Here is a 16,812-nt window from a genome sequence, read left to right as displayed (position 1 = left end):
CAGGAGAGTTGTGGCTTAAGTATAGAGTTGTTCATTCATCTCTTCCTTCCAGAACTTGTACAATTCAAGTGTCCCCAAAAAAAGGCATTTATTTTTAGTCTACAGGCACTGTAAGGTGTTTTAGAGTCCCTCTTTGGGATTTAGCTTCTTTATTTATGGAAAAAAATTGAGATGGTAAACCTCATTGCTGTTTGGTTCTTAATCATAAATGCCACATATCTTGGTGAAGTTATAAAAGTGCAGCTTTTGAAGGTGTTAGCAGAAATGTACTCTTGTCTCCCTGGAGTGAGGAGCCCACATGAATTCTGTATTGGATAAAAAGTAGGACACTGACTGTAACAAGCAGAAGCCTGAGATAACCTACTTCTGTATATCTGTAGAAGTATATACCTGGCAGCACAGGCCAGCTTTTCTATGTCACACTGGGAGTAAGAATCTACTGCATCAGAGACTGGTGGCAAGGAGGTGTTTCTGGTTAAGAATTTGCCTTCAAGCAGCTTATTAAAAAACAAACAAACAAAAAACCCCAAACAACCAGAACAACAACAAAGAAACCAAAAACCAAACACCTTCTGTGCTCAGAATACTTGGGGATTCATGCTTAAGCTTTGCAGTAAGCCTTTGGAATAGATTTTGTTGTGTGCACGTGTCATGCATGTGGGGATCATTGTTAGAATCTCACGTTTTGCAATTTCTAGGTAACAAAATTAATAGAAGACAGCACTGTGTCCAAGTCAGTGAAGAATGCCATAGATACAGACAGATTACTAAACTGGCTAGTAGAAAATTCTGTCCTGTCTATTGCTCTAGAAGGTAAGTGCTTTACAAAGACTTTTGGCATGTGCTTTGAATGTCTTAAACTTTACAATATCCTGTAAGGGACAAATGACATTTTAATGGAATGTTATTAACAAAGGAGTTCAAGGGTTTTGTCATCTTCAACAGAGAGTAAGAAAAACTCTGCAAATTCTGCATTTGTCATCTAGTCCTCTGTTTGACATCACTGCAGATGTCTTGTGCTGTACCTGGGGTTTTTACTCTTCATTTATCTTTGTGTATTGTTAGGCCCTAGAAAAGAAGTTTAGGGTTTTTTCCAAGTTGTGAGGCCCCAGATCTAGGAAGTAAAGCAAAATAAAAATGGAAGGAGCCTTTTCTTTGAAATAATAGATTTGTCTGTAACAGTAAAGAATTTTCAAATGAAGATAACTGTTCTTTTCCCTTTAAAAAGAAGTTATGCAATTTAACATACCTAATACTGTTTAAAAAATACTAATTTAGTTCTCTTTGTTTCATAGGTAATATAGACCAGGCACAGTACTGTGATCGTATAAAGGGAATTATTGAACTGCTGGGCAGTAAATTGTCTTTAGATGAGCTGACTAAAATTTGGAGAATTCAGGTAAGCAGCCAAAACTTGGCAGGTGCTTTTAGACTGCCTTACAAAAGCAGATATTCTAGCAGTGGGGTTTTTTGGTTCTAGACACTCTTTATTTCAAAGGGGAGGTGTTGAGATTATAACAATATAATTAATGCAAAGGCTTTATTTTGCTTCTTCCTTTGTCATTTAAAATCAAGTGTTTTGGCCATTTCTTGTAACACAGCTGCTAAATCTTAGGATGAAGTTCAGGTCTTTGAAAGAAGTATTAAAGGGCTGCAAAAATATTTGACTTGGAATAAGAAGTTGTCAGTCTACAATAGGTGGTAGAGTGTTTGTCTAGACCAAAGGCCATGCCTAAGAATATTAATTTTTTGTGGCTGGAGATATAAATTGGATTGCAGTACACAGTGTGACTTTAAAGAAAGTGGGTTCAAACTGTGTGAATTCCTCTCTAATTTCCTGTACATGCATATAATGGACTGATAAGTCATCTTTTCACATGCACTTTATGTATACTCAACTTACTGCTGTGTAGGAAAGGTGATTTGACTGCTAAATGCAAATGACATGTGGAAATTTTTACCAGAAACCTAATCTTCCACTGCAGGAAATGGTTGTCTCCTCTGTCCAAGTGTTGAAGTTTTAGCCTAAACTCATTGGACGCTGTCAGATCTGCAGTCTGTGTGGGCATGGTAGCAAGTCTTGCATGCTTAGTAGAGCTGAAGTGTAATTCTAGCTGGCTCACTTTTATTCTTTAATAAGAGACAATACTTCCTCCCTGCTTCTGCTGCTGTTACCATGGTGCTCCCATCCATGTGGGAGGAGATGATGTGTTGCTCACTTGTGAGTAAAGCTTTGGAGTGTCAGGGGTGCAGCACCATCTTAACCAAGCAGTAAAAGTGGTGGTGTTTGTATTGCTGGCATCACAGCTTACAGTGGTAGGTGCCATTGCAGCACCTTGAAGCTGCTGTAATAATGGCAGTTCTTTCCTGCTTTAGGATTTCTTCCAAAGACCTCTCTGCCAGGGAAAGAAGGAGCAGAGACAGTTACTCTCACCTTGTGTTTCTAACATGTCAAAAGGTGTTATTCTTTCCCTCTAGTATGAACAGTAGGATAATGCTTACATAGATTTTTCTGTCTCATTTGGGTTAAAGATTTATCTTCATGTGTTGTCCTTCCTCTTTTCAGTCAGGACAATCCTCCACTGTGATTGAAAACATACATACCATTATTGCTGCAGCTGCTGTGAAGTTTAGCTCTGATCAGCTCAATCATTTATTTGTCCTAATCCAAAAGGTAAGTTTTCACATGAATTTGTATTCCTTGGGAAGAGAATAGATGAGATACACTTGTGCATCCAGCCTACCAAAAGACAAATTCCTTGAATACCTTTATATTTTCTATATAAAAATATAAATGTGAAATTAGCTATAAAATAACACTTCTAATACTGTGTGGGTTTTTTAACCCAAAAGCCTGATCTGCTACTGGTACTTCTAATTAGATTTTAAATACATTATATAGGCAGTGCTGAGATACTTTAAAAAAATGAGATTTCATTCTTATATTTAATCTAGTTTATAGTTTATATTCTAGTTTATATTTGAAAAAGAGTTGGGCGAATTTGTACTGTAACTCCCAGTAACAAAAACAAGGAAGTATTCCTTTTGGGAACATACTTGTTTGCATTTTGATTTTCCTGCAGTAAAAGAATTGTAATTTGAGACTTAACAGACTGACAGTGCTTGCTGCTGTAACAGTGAATGTTGTGTCTTTGCCACCCAGAGCTGGGAGACTGAGAGTGACAGAGTGAGGCAGAAGCTGTTGAGCCTGATCGGGCGCATTGGCCGAGAAGCACGGGTGGAAACCACCACTGGAAAGGCATGTGAATGTGAAATACAATCTCTTCCTTTTGTTTCTTCATTAAACATAGAGTTGCTAGTGTCTGTACTTCCTAGCTCCTGACTAATCTCACACTTCTTCCTCTAGGTTCTGGAGGTACTTTGGGAGCTGGCTCATCTTCCAACATTACCATGTAGTCTTATTCAGCAGGCCTTGGAGGAACATCTGACAATCCTCAGTGATGCCTATGCGGTGAAAGAGGCAATCAAAAGAAGCTACATCATCAAATGCATAGAGGATATTAAGAGGGTTGGTTTATTATTTTTATCTTTTCCAAAGTGAAATGTTCTCTAGCCTTGGTCTTGCCCTTTCTTTCAAGATGCAAAATTGTGTGTCCCATCTGTAAGTTCTTACCTTGGGGAGTCCACAAGAGGGGTAGTCTTTGTGTGAGCCCGTTTGTTAACCATGAGACTCATAGTAAGTCTCTTGCCTTTGTTTTAAGCAAATTTTCAGCACAAGGAGGGATCAGTTTATGGGAAACTACCAGGATGGGCCCAAGGTTAGAATTTGCAAATGGAACCACTATAAAGGTATGTCAGTATTTTATTAGCCCCTTTCATGTGAAAGCCTAGATTAGTGTTCTGTGAGTTCAGCATGTGTTCTGGCATGGCTGTGAAGTCTCAAAATGCAAATTGACATTTAAATCTTAGTAGTTTTCTATTTTAATAAAATATTTAAATTACTTTCTTCTAACATAAAGAAGCCATTCCTGCAGCTGCCTGTGCTAAGATGTTTCTTGGCAGCAGCAGAGATGTGCATGGCTTACAAGACTGCATACACTCTATCCTGCACAGTTCCCATAGCAGGCAGTTTTTCTTGAGGTCTGCAGGAATGCTCCTGTCTTTATTTTTCAGTCTGAAGTATACCCCTAAATAAAGAAAAAGGCATGTACTTTTTCATTCATTTATTTCATGGTAAATTAAGTTTTTGTCTGTCTTGCAGCATCTGTAGAGGATTGTAGTTAACTTAGAAGGCATAGTATGTTGCTTCTTGATACTGATCACACTTTGCTGTGTGTGTGTTTATGAATAAGGAGCTCAAACTTTTGAGTTCTTAATCTTTGTAAAACTTGCAGTCTTTTCTTTTGGATCTCTGGTCCTTTCCTGTTCCTGCATTCTTTTTAATTGCATTCTGGCAAGGGCATTAACAGAGGTGCTGTGGAACAGTGAAGGAAAGCTGTCACTGCAGGCTGGAAGGGATTGGGGTAACCATACAGCAGATGTCCAAAAATGCCTCATTTTCTTATTTTCCTTTGTTAGGAGAAATGAAGACATAAACTGGGAGGGAATGTAATATTAAGGCAGCATTCTCAAATACATGAGGGAGTCTTCATGAGAGAGCTCTCTGTTATGGGCAGGGTACTTTAATCTCTCTTAAGTGTGTAGGTTGTGTCAGTATTTATACCAGACCTCACTTCTCTGAACAAGCACCCTCAGTACTGGTTTGTGTGGTCAAACTTTACAGAAAAGGAAGCCTCCCAGAAAAGTGATGAGCAGTTCTAACAATGAGGTAGGAGGGTTATTCTTTGCAGGATCTTTTTCAAAATGCAGCTTAAGTATCTTTTGCTTCCTATCAGAGAGCTCCTTGCAGCACCAATCAGAAATTTCTCCTCTGTTAACCCTCAATTGTATTTCAGGTTCTTGTTTCCATTATTCTTGCTTTACCAATAAGTAACATCATTTGACTGGATTTGCCCTTTTATGCCCTAACAGGCCTGCTTCATCTCCCATGATTGAGAAAGGTGGTGGGTTATCATCTCTCCCTTGTGCAATTGAGTTCTTTTTGCCTACTTAATTTGCATGTTCTCTAGCAAAGAGGTGGTACTTTGGGCTTAATAATAAGGACAGCAAAATGGCATTTGTGTGTGTCAGAGGAGTTCTTGTAGAAAGTAGAGGGCACCTTGAGTGTGGTTGGAAAGGGACCAGGAACAAGTAACTGAAGCCTTCAAAGCTCTAGTAGCTGTTGTTTTGAAACAGCAGCATTAAGGAAAATTGCTAGGTTTCTAGGAGTCTAAAAGGGAAGTTAAACTGTTTCTGAGCATGTCCACACATGTAATTGTTTTTATCTTTCCTACTACTAGTCATCCCAGCACAATAATCCTCAGTTTGTGTGGGTGGTGCCAGCCTTACGTCAGCTCCATGAAATCACACGTTCATTTATTAAGCAAACTTACCAAAAACAAGACAAGGTAAGAATATATGCAGAGATGATTATTGAAGCCCTTGTTATGTCTTTGTGCCTCTGCTTTTGTAGAACGTGGAAGATGGAATTTAGAAGGGAGGGGAGTAAAGAACAATTTGACAAGTATAGTTTAGTGATGTAGCATAAACAAACTGTTCAAGTAGGGGTGCTGTGTTGTGTGTTTTCCATTTCTGTGTGTGCTTTTGTGTATGTATATATATGTATAAACCTGTTTGCTGTGTCAGGACTAATTAATTTTATTCTCAGCTTTTTGTAGAATAATTAACAGGCATGTCTCTGTTCATAACTGAACAATGGCTAATGTTTAGACCAGCTGCTTTGTAATTGAATTGACATTGAGTCTTGGAAAACAGACTGAAATACCAGCAGGTCACATGTGTTCCACAGTGTCTTAATGGAGGTGTGGGACTTTGTTTGCAATCTGCAACATGTGTGATTCAGCTGAAAACACTGCCATCAGGGGGCTTTGGGTGCTTAGAAAGGATAAGACTGACTCTGGTGAGGGGGGAAACATTACTCCTTCTGGTAACACCCATCTGTAGGAGAGCAGACTGCTGTGTGCACGTGCCTGTTTGTATCTTTTCTTAAAAACCTCTTTTCTCAATGTTTTGGGTGTTTTTGTTGTTTGTTTTTTTTTTGCCAAGAGCATTATTCAAGATCTAAAGAAAAACTTTGAAATAGTGAAGTTGGTGACAGGAAGCTTAATATCATGCCACCGTTTGGCTGCATCTGTGGCAGGACCAGGAGGACTTGTTGGAGCAACGTTAGTGGACGGCCGGTACACTTACCGGGAGGTATGGAGCCCCTCCTTCTTACAGCCTTAGGTTGTTGCAAACATGATGTAGTTCATCACTGACCAAGTTGCGTAAGTTGAGGTGATGTTTCAAGTTTGGAATTAATTTTGGAAATTTTGGCATGTATGTTCTCTCCAGTGAATAATTACACTAGTTTTTATTCATAGTTGTGACAGTTAGATCTCTTCGGGCTTGTAGCCTTCTTATGTTATGGAGCAAGGCTGGGCAAACATCACAATCTACAAGTTTCTTAGCAAAGTCTTTAACTTGTCAAGAACTACATCTTCTCAGCCCAGGACTTCCTGTCTCCAAGCTAGTGCAGCTTCCAGCTTCTCCATCAGGTTCAGTTCAGCTACCGTTGTAGAGACTATACCTTTGAATTTGCTGTGAAGCTCTGGAAACCTGAACCAGATTTGGTACCAAGGTGAAGCCACGCAGAGTGTGTAGCAGTTTGTCACAAAGTTTTTGATAATTAGTTTTTTCTACACTGGTTGAGACTTAATGACTAGTGTCAAATAGTATCCATGTCACAAAAGTAATAGCAAATCCGAGGGGACTCAATGTTCGGTTTTAAAAAGGTAATAAAAAAAGAAGTAATGTTAAAAGTTGTGTAAAATAGAAATAAATCTCACTGCAGAAACAACTTGATTTCCAGGCTTTGCAAAGTGCACTGTTATTTAACAAGAAAGTTTACAAATAACAAAAAGAATTCTCAGAGTTCTTGTATCAGAAAGAAAAGTCTTATGCTTGAGTTTTTGTTTCCCCTTTCTCAGTATTTGGAGGCACATCTAAAATTCTTGGCGTTTTTCCTGCAAGAAGCCACCCTTTATTTGGGCTGGAATCGTGCCAGGGAGATCTGGGAATGCCTTGTAACTGGCCAGGATGTTTGTGAGTTGGATCGAGAGGTAAGAAACGCTTGAAAAGCTGATCTCTGTGGTTGCTGAGTGAGTCTTAATGGATCGTGAGTAGCATGTGTATTTGTTGAGACATGTGACACATAAACAGCAACTAATAGCAAACTAATAACGCATTTATAGGCTTTGTATAAGCTAATGAAGCCACAGTTACATGTTCACTTATGACTAGGATGCTCTTTTAACATCAAATTTGATTGAAGGAGGAACCTTAATCAGGAGATGAGGTGCAGGTTTATGGATGCTGGTTTGAAAAGGAGTACAGGTTCGGGGATTCACAAAAGTGACATTCAGCATTATCTGGGTGGAAGCTGACTATGAAGATGAAGCACCCTAATACTGCAGTACAGCCTGAATAATATGGGAGGTTGCTAGGAGATTATATTTTTAACATCTTCCTGTAGATAAAACTTCTGTAAGATTAGTTACTGTAGTATCTGACATAGTTTACCAATTCTGTATAAAACTAAACTGTTTTGCCATGACAATGGGTAAAAATACATCTCCCTTTCATTCACAGATGTGCTTTGAGTGGTTTACAAAAGGACAGCATGATCTAGAGAGTGATGTACAGCAACAGCTCTTCAAAGAAAAAATTCTTAAACTGGAGTCATATGAAATTACTATGAATGGTAAGAAAATTGACTTGGTCAACAGATGTGTTTTCATACCAGAAGTTTGCTTCTGAAGTCTTCAAATTAAGTATCCAAACAGTTCTATAAATCAATATAATAAAAGGGTCTTTTTCTACCCTTTTCAGTTTTAATAATTGTAGAGGGAAAAGGTCATCTCCTGTATTTTAGATCTTCATATTTTCAAAAAAGCATAGAAAGTTAGCCTGACATGAATTAAAAGCTTGCATCATTTTTCACTTTCAGGTTTTAGTTTATTTAAGACTTTCTTTGAAAATGTGAACCTGTGTGACCATCGACTAAAGAGGCAAGGAACACAACTGGTGAGTGTTCTGGCAAGGTTGTTCTTGAGTATTTCCTATGGCACCTTGGGGGTGGGAGCAGGTGAGACAAGGATTCTTTAGCAGCTGTTTGACATGTTCACATTTGCATTAATATGCAGATTGTCCTTCTAGCATGAACTTTGTTAAATTCTGAAACTAAAACTCCAGTTAAAATTCAGCAATTGGAAGGTTGGTGTGTAGCTTCTCAACTTTGCAGGAGGAATGAATGGACTATTTTTTTATATTAATAATTATTAATTCCAGTGTGCATTTTTTGCATCTCCCTCTTTTTCTTCTTATTTTTCTTCTCTACAGGAGATTTAGGCTTATATTCAAATTCTAACCTACCGTAATTTTTAGCTCTATGATCCTTCGGTGTTTTTGTTAAATTAATGACTATATGTTAAGTAGTTTTCTCATAGGCATTTTAGATCTTTATCAGAGAGAGTTAACTTACTTTAAATGCACCTTTTTTGCCAAGTTTCATAGTAGGTTTTGTGATGGTTCATTATGTGGTTAGTTACCATTTTGACCTTCGTGAAACAAATTCCCTTCTTAGTTCCATTTCTCCATGCTTTTGGAGTTTTTAATTATTCATTTGGCTTGACTGAGAATGTTCTTTGGAACATGTTTATCCACCTGTAAACAAATTATTCTAGTACAGAAATACAAATCTGCAGCTATCAATTTCACTTTGCACTGTGCCAAAGCTTGGCAGTGTGTTGGAAAAGAAACATTTTGAGATTCAGTGACAAGATCGTTTTGCAGCAGATAGAAGACTGTTCCGTTCCATTGGTTCAACTCACTGTTGTGTAAGAAATCCAGTCATGTTTTACTGTTCTCTTGCACAGAGTGTAGAAAAACTGGAATTAATAGGAATGGATTTCATTTGGAAGATTGCAATGGAGTCACCTGATGAAGAAATTGCCAATGAAGCCATTCAATTGATAATAAATTACAGCTATATTAATCTAACTCCTAGATTGAAAAAGGTAGGCACTTTTACATTCATAGACCCTTGATAATCTGCATGTTAAGATGTGGAATTTGTTGGGTTCTGTCAGTTTCTGAGCAATTGCCATGGAGGTTCTGATTCATTTGTACTTTTACCTTCAGGATTCAGTGTCACTGCACAAGAAGTTCATTGCTGATTGCTACACACGATTAGAGGTAAGGGACAAATTTTAATTGTTCTTGCACCTGCATCCTTCCTTAGTTTTGTATCTTAGAGTAATTGACTATAATTACTCTAAAGAAAAACATTTCCACAGGTGGTACTTCTCTTAGCTCTCCAGGACATGCCAACTGTCTATGCAAACCAGCACTTAAATCTGCTTTGTGTTCCAGGCAGCCAGCTCTGCACTCGGTGGTCCTACACTAACACATGCTGTTACAAGAGCTACCAAAATGCTCACTGCAACTGCTATGCCTACAGTAGCAACATCAGTTCAGTCTCCTTACAGGTAGGCCTGCCTTTAAAAGACTAAGTAAGACAGTAGACATTACCTTCCCAGCTGATTTCCAGATGATATTGAGTGCCAGTTAAAATTCTCAGTATTGGTAGCTGTATATTCTGAATGCTTTTGCAATGGAATATTCCAATTACAATGCAGTTTGAGTTGCATAGAAACTTTGAAAAGCCTGTGATTTAAAAAAAAAAAAAAGCAAACAAAAAACCAAAACCACAAGTAAATAAACAAACCCAACACCCACCCCCAATGCCCCAAAACCCAAACCAAACAAACAACAAAAATAACCACAAATACACACACACACAAAAATTCCATAGACTATTACCAGCCTGTTAGTCATGTAGTGTTTCTGGGACAGTAGGGTTCTTAAATATATGAGCACAGCATGGGACCTTCAGAAGCATGAGCCTTCTTCTGAAGCTGGCTGCATCTCAAGCAGTATAAATGCAAACTTCTTGGCCTGTTTTCCTAGTTAATTTTGACTGAATTAACTCCAGGTTTAAGAAATTATATTTGAAAACAGCTAATTTGTGATAGTTACCTGTGGGCACTGAAAATTAATGTCTGAGACAAGTTACTCTTGTTTTCAATGTTTATCTCTAGGTCAACTAAACTTGTCATAATTGAGAGACTGCTGCTGTTGGCAGAGCGTTACGTGATAACAATAGAGGTAAGATGTGTTATTTCTTCCTAGGCAAGGTTAAGAACACAACTCCCAGTAGTATTAAAAATAGTAACAGTTTAAACATATCCAACTCTAGTAACTTTGTTACAGACCATCATAAAAATGTCTTTTTCAAGGGTGGTGTTGACTAATCATTCTCCTCCTGTAGGACCTTTACTCTGTCCCCCGGACTATTCTACCTCATGGTGCCTCTTTCCATGGACATCTTTTAACACTTAATGTTACATATGAGTCTACCAAAGATACCTTCACCATAGAGGTATGTGTGCCAGTCCCTCCCTGTTGATCATGTAGGTACTCTTGGCTTTTTGGATGCCTGAACTGAACAGAGTAAGTTGGTTTTCAGGACTCCAGTCAAATTGAAAACTCTATTTAAAATTGTTAAAAGTGTGTATGTGGCTACTGTAGTGAAAGTGCAGACTAAATATATTTTGATCATCATTTTGGTGTGGGAAAAAGTTTGCTTACTGTCAGTGATTAAGCATTTCTACTGCTCTTCTACCCTGCCAGTCTCTTTTGTGCACAATAACTTGACCACCATGTGTGGAGGAGCAGGAAGACTTCAATGAAAGGTTTTATTTTCTCTTGTAATTTACTGCTTGAGTAGGCATACTTAACCAGTGTCATTTAATCTTGCAGGCTCATAGCAATGAAACTGTAGGAAGTGTCAGGTGGAAGATAGCAAAGATGTTGAATTCACCTGTGGATAATATACAGATCTTTGCAAATGACAGCCTGGTATGTTAACTACAAACAGTTCTCATTCTTGATGAAACTGAGGCAATTTTCTAGAACTAAATGGTAAATGTTTTCTTGCAGCTAACTGTAAACAAAGATCAGAAGCTACTCCACCAACTGGGCTTTTCTGATGAACAAGTCCTTACAGTAAAAACATCAGGAAGTGGGACTCCATCAGGGAGCTCTGCAGATTCCTCAACCAGTTCCAGCAACAGCAGCAGTGTGTTTAGTTCATCGTATGCAATGGAACAGGTACAGCATAACAGCCTGAAACCTTCCATCAGGTGTTTCCTGGCATCGGGGTAGTTGGGGGAGACATAGCTGGGAGGAAGGGGTGCAGTAAGATGAGACAGAAGCTGTATCCAGCCTTTAGTATTCTGGTTTCAAATTGCAATTGAAACAAAGCACTTAAATACACTACTGTCATCTGCATGCAAATTGGACTTGATAATCTGTCTTCTGTCACCTGCTGTAGCCTGATCAATGTTTATTAATCTCTACAGGGCCTTTTAAGCAAACAAGATCCATATGATTTAATTTAAAGGTTGTAGATTTCTCAGGGGGAGAGATTTTCGGTATTAATAAAGCTGCAATATGAAAATAAACTGAGTAGCATCCACTAGCATGTTCAGCCCACTCCTGGTTTGTTTTATATATCAACACTAACAGCTGACTTCAAAAATTAATGTTTAAAAGGGAAATGGGTAATGTAAAAACATCAAATGTTATCTCAGTCTAGAAAGTAGCTGGAATTTCTTCTGGTTGGCTTCTGGGTCAGTTGCTTCAGTGAAGAGCTGTCTTAATTTGATTGCAGCTAAGAGAGGAGGAAAAGACCTTTGTATTTCTGCTTAATTCTCAGGAGAAATCCCTCCCTGGAGTAGTTATGGCTCTCGTGTGTAATGTGTTTGATATGCTTTACCAGCTTGCCAATCTAGAGGAGCCAAGGTAAGCAGACTAAGTGGTTATTAAATATTGAAGAAATGTTCACAGACCAAAGTTTGAATAGCTTCTTAATTCACAATGTGTAGAATTCCACCAGGCTGAGCTCTACTTTGCACAAGTAACTTCTGGTAACTTTTCAGGATAACGCTGCGAGTGAGGAAGCTTCTGCTCTTGATTCCCACTGACCCAGCTATTCAGGAGGCTCTTGATCAGCTTGATTCTCTAGGAAGGAAGGTAGGGATTAAACAATCATCTTTGTGATCTTAACAAAAAGGATTTTACCACTAGGTTTCTTAAATTGCTTGTCAGATTATAATCTGTGAAGGGTTTGAAACTACTTCAAAGTAATTCTCATGTTAAAGATAATTGATTTATTTCCAAGCAGCTGGAGGCAAGAGGATTATTACAGGGATTATAGGAAATGTATTGTCAATTACAACAATATGCAGCAGTGTCAAAATATTTCTTCTGTGGCTTATTCCTCCTAGAAAACTCTGCTGTCAGAATCAAGTTCTCAGTCTTCAAAGTCACCATCCTTGTCTTCAAAACACCAGCATCAGCCCAGTGCTAGTTCTATACTAGAGAGTCTCTTCAGATCTTTTGCTCCAGGCATGTCCACCTTCAGAGTGCTCTACAATTTGGAGGTAAGAAAACAAATTTACTTATTTCTACTTGTATTTCTGAGCATGAAGGTTTAAGTAATTGTCTGTTTCTTGGGCAAGAGTGGAGGGGAGCAAAGAAACACCAACTCCTTACTCTGTAGATAAAATTCCTACTTGAATCTCCAGAAACTCGGAGTATGTTTTTTATGTATATATATATGTGTGTGTGTGTGTATGTATGTATGTATATATATATATATATATATATATATAAAGTTAGCTCTCTTAAAAATTAATGGGGACCGTTGTTTAGTTTGGTTGGTTTTGCTCAATTCAGTTTGAAACCAAAGACTGCTGACTTCAGTGTAAGTCTGCTGTGTTGTATCTGTAGAGGCTGTAGAGGCTAAGGAGGAATCTTTTTTAGAATGATTCCAGTGTACAGAAAATGTGCAGGGCTTTTACCCAGGAGCTTCAGGCCTGTTTTACCTGAGCATGTGGAGTGAGTTGGATATGTAGAATTTTTTTACTCCAGAGTATTCTCCTGAGTAACTTCTTTAGCCAAAACCCTGTAAAAAAGGTTCTTTCCAAGGGTGGAGTGCATGGATTTTGAAAAGTGTACAAGAGATCAGCTGGTGTCATTGTTAGGACACTGTAATCTGCACACTCCAGGAAGCTGGACAGTTTCTGGTTTCACTCACAGTTCCCACTGTTTATAAAGACTCATTTACAAATATGGTTTGAACAGCTGGAAGCTGGAGGACTGGTTGCCAGCAGCTTCAAAAACAGTGGACATTCCCAGTGTGTGCCAAGATTACTGTAGGAATTTTCTTGCTGTTGCTTTCCTTGGAGTTTCTGCAGTCTCATGGCAGCTCTTTGTCTTCCTCCACTGCCCTGGCACTGCAGTTGGGACTCCCCCCTTTTCTGTACAGCTGGAATGAAAGATATTTGATGAAATCTTTGAAATATGTTGACAAATGCTACAGCTGAAAGCAAATGCTTTAGCTTATCACAGCAGGAGTATCTTGTAGAACTGGCAGGATATATTACAGTATGACAAGACAGTTATCTGCTGCTTCTATGCCAGAGAAAATAATAAAAGCAAGTAATAAATTGCTTCCTTTCCTGGCAAGGAATGAGAAGTAGTAAATTGGATTAGGTATGTAGATTGTTCCTGAAGTCCAGTCAAGCTAACTGGAAGATAATTCCTGTCAGGAAAAGGATGATGTGCTCTTTGATCCCTTCAACTGGTAACCTGTTGAAAAGCTGGGAACCAGTTTGAACTGCTTTCTGAAAAATTGTGCACAGAAAATTTGCAGAGTTTATGAAAGAGATGAAAATTAAATGTTTCAGATGTTCAGGGTTGAATCATACTGTGCTGTGGTAAGATTTGAAGCCTGGAACTGTGGATGCCATTCTTCTGACCTATGAACCTGAAAAGGTTGCTGGCTGTACATGCCAAAGAGATTTTTTGTGAAAGTAAATTACTTCTGGGGGTTTTCTATTGTTTTAGGAAGGGTTGGGATATTTTGTTTGTTTATTTAGTGTTTTGGTTTTTATTTCTGTAAAATGAAGAGAAATTGGTGATAAATGTACATGAGATTTGACCCCCAGAGGCTTCAGACCTCCTTATGGCCATGTCTCTGAGCATAATTGTATCCTGTGAAATTTAGTGCTGACTTGAAATAGGAAGGATGATACAGTGGGGATGGTCAGATGCCCCTAGAACTACCTGGACCATCTTTGACAAAAAAAACCCATCCAGTATCTGCAGTATGGTTATGTTTCAGAAGGCATTAATCAATAACTACGCCATCTGTAGGGTGTTCTATGGGATACTGCCAACTGAAAATTTAGAAAGGAGAAGTATTTGGGCCCTTAAGTAGCACCAACTGAGCCTGAAGACAACATTTCATGTGCTAGAGTGTGCACGTGCACTCCCTTCACAAGTAAAGTGCAAGGAGAAAAAACATGCCCATTGGTAAAGAATAAATACCTGTAATAGCCATAGTTGTCCTGAATATTTGTAAAGTGATTTCTGTTTTACTGACTACAGCTTCATCTAAATGTGGGCTTAATTGCTTCATTTGTAGTGGTTTTTTTCCTGTTACACTTTCAACTTTCAGCAGATCCAGAATACTAAGAAAGAGGAGTTAATGCATGCTTATTTATTCATTTGTTTTAGGTACTGAGCTCCAAGCTGATGCCAACTGCAGATGATGAAATGGCAAGAAACTGTGCCAAGTCTTTCTGTGAAAACTTCCTCAGAGCAGGAGGTTTGAGGTTAGATTTCAAAACCTTCACTCAGTTTATAACACTTCATTTAGTGTGGTTTCTCTTTCCCACACTGCAGCACACTAGCACACCCAGCAGTTTCTTTTTCAGAGAAGAAAAAAACAATTCTACCCAAAGCTGTTTTTTTCACTACCCAGTGTCTGAAAAGCTACTGTAGCTACCACAGTAATGGAACAGAGTGTATGTTGTTAAAAGCCAAAATAAAGGTAGGCACAGATGAGCTGGTGAAGTGTAGCTTTTACTTAAGGTAGTTGGTACTTGGATAGTTAACACTTTAAGTGTTCCAGTTCAAATTTTGCAAGTGTTACGTTGTGTCCTCCACAGATACCAGTGGACATCTTTAGCAGTCAAAGCACAGATCATGCAGTGGGAACCACGTGAAATTTGACTGTCTCCGAAATTCAGCCCCTTAGAATAGGAGTTAAGGCACAGAGTGGGTGGTTTGGAAGACCTAGCAATGCTGCTTGTGCTTTTGTCAGGTGTATCAAGTATCTCTTGCTCTTAGTAATTCTTCACCCTACCCCATAGATCCTGAAGCATTTTCCAGCAGGAACTGAAAGCTCCCATCTGTAGATGTAGGAGAGGAAAATGGGGATATTAGTCTCCAAAGACACCAGCTTGGCAATTTTAACTGGCATTATCTGACTGAGTAGGAGGCAGGGAGGCTAGAGATAAATTGCAGTTCACTCCTAATGTAAAACATTTTCAAATGGAGTCTATCTTACTGATTTGTTTTTAAGTTTGGTGGTGAATGTGATGCAGAGAGATTCCATCCCATCAGAAGTAGACTATGAAACAAGACAGGGAGTCTATTCCATCTGCCTGCAACTTGCAAGGTAAGTAATTGCCTTTCATTAGAGAAAGTGCTGCTTTCTTGGCTCTTGGAGAGCAGCTTGTAATATTGAAGATGAATTGGTACTTTGAGTTCTGTTGCATTCGCTTGCTGTTAACGTTCCAAAAACAAGCCTGATGTTTTTGCTCTGTGAATGCAGGTTCTTGCTTGTTGGCCAGACAATGCCTACCTTACTGGATGAGGATTTCATTAAAGATGGGGTAGAAGCGTTGTCCTCACGCCCCTTCCGTAACGTCAGCCGACAAGCAAGTAGGCAGATGTCCATTTGTGGAACACCTGAGAAGTCATCCTACCGACAGCTCTCTGTGTCTGATAGATCCTCCATTAGGGTAGAAGAAATCATACCAGCAGCAAGAGTTGCCATACAAGTAAGGAAGTGTTTCATGATTTATGGTGATGTAGCAGTGGTGTCTCCAGTGACACTCCTGGTTTTTAGTCAAAAAAATGTACCTTTCATACAGGTTCGTGCCCAAGCTCCAGTTAAAAACCTCTGAAGATCCTGACCATCAGTCTCACTTCCCAGTCTTGATTTGAATTTTGACAGTCTCAGGAATTATTTTGGCAGTACAAAGGGAAAACAGTACCCTGAAAGTGGTTACCAGAAATGGATCTACCCAGAAATCTTACTTGTGATTTATTTTCAGTCATGCTTAACTCTAAGATCTTATTCTTGTTATTTTTCGGTGACTAGAAAGGAGATTTCTGCTTGAAGTAGTGGTTTAAAGTGTGTATTTCTTCGAGTTAGACATTTTGGGCAAGTTTTTGTTTGTTTCAAATAGCTCTTTCAAAAGTTAAATGTGCTTGATGGTGCTCTGGGGAAAAAGGAGACTTTTCAATACCTCAAGAAAGTGCTGTTTTCCCCTTTATAGGTGTGTCAGTGTAATTAATCTGAGACTGGCTATTTATTAAAACACTCTTAACCTGACAAGAACTCAGAATATTTGAAAGTTGAGTCTGGTTGAAAGAAACTTCACTCTTTGATGTAAGGAGTATGCTATGTGAGGTTCTTTGGCAGTGAACAAATGGATCAGTATGATCTGAAATCAGCGTGCCTAACTCCAGAGAGTTTAAAAGTCTGCCCTA

General features: G+C 38.7%; 1 protein-coding gene across 3 annotated transcripts in view; it reads left to right on the top strand.

Annotated features, from left to right (window-relative positions):
- Window positions 1–16,812, top strand: part of USP24 (ubiquitin specific peptidase 24) — a 61,270-nt gene that overhangs the window by 21,240 nt on the left and 23,218 nt on the right. For 2 of the 3 annotated variants that reach the window (XM_051624412.1, XM_051624411.1), the window contains exons 11-34: window positions 699–813; window positions 1,296–1,399; window positions 2,567–2,674; window positions 3,164–3,259; window positions 3,368–3,529; window positions 4,745–4,789; window positions 5,361–5,468; window positions 6,127–6,276; window positions 7,050–7,181; window positions 7,711–7,822; window positions 8,069–8,145; window positions 8,997–9,137; window positions 9,262–9,315; window positions 9,493–9,608; window positions 10,221–10,287; window positions 10,451–10,561; window positions 10,942–11,040; window positions 11,122–11,292; window positions 11,900–11,985; window positions 12,123–12,216; window positions 12,471–12,626; window positions 14,767–14,864; window positions 15,617–15,712; window positions 15,869–16,097. In XM_051624412.1, the coding sequence (XP_051480372.1) occupies window positions 699–813; window positions 1,296–1,399; window positions 2,567–2,674; window positions 3,164–3,259; window positions 3,368–3,529; window positions 4,745–4,789; window positions 5,361–5,468; window positions 6,127–6,276; window positions 7,050–7,181; window positions 7,711–7,822; window positions 8,069–8,145; window positions 8,997–9,137; window positions 9,262–9,315; window positions 9,493–9,608; window positions 10,221–10,287; window positions 10,451–10,561; window positions 10,942–11,040; window positions 11,122–11,292; window positions 11,900–11,985; window positions 12,123–12,216; window positions 12,471–12,626; window positions 14,767–14,864; window positions 15,617–15,712; window positions 15,869–16,097 (2,727 nt within the window). The remainder of the gene's footprint in view (window positions 1–698; window positions 814–1,295; window positions 1,400–2,566; window positions 2,675–3,163; window positions 3,260–3,367; window positions 3,530–4,744; window positions 4,790–5,360; window positions 5,469–6,126; window positions 6,277–7,049; window positions 7,182–7,710; window positions 7,823–8,068; window positions 8,146–8,996; window positions 9,138–9,261; window positions 9,316–9,492; window positions 9,609–10,220; window positions 10,288–10,450; window positions 10,562–10,941; window positions 11,041–11,121; window positions 11,293–11,899; window positions 11,986–12,122; window positions 12,217–12,470; window positions 12,627–14,766; window positions 14,865–15,616; window positions 15,713–15,868; window positions 16,098–16,812) is intronic. The other variant, XM_051624413.1, reaches the window with a different exon arrangement.

Source organism: Apus apus, chromosome 7 (genome assembly GCF_020740795.1).
Source record: "Apus apus isolate bApuApu2 chromosome 7, bApuApu2.pri.cur, whole genome shotgun sequence".
NCBI classification, from domain to species: Eukaryota; Metazoa; Chordata; class Aves; order Apodiformes; family Apodidae; genus Apus; species Apus apus.
The sequence above is the reverse complement of the archived record's forward strand: the minus strand, read 5'-3'. Positions and strand labels throughout refer to the sequence as shown.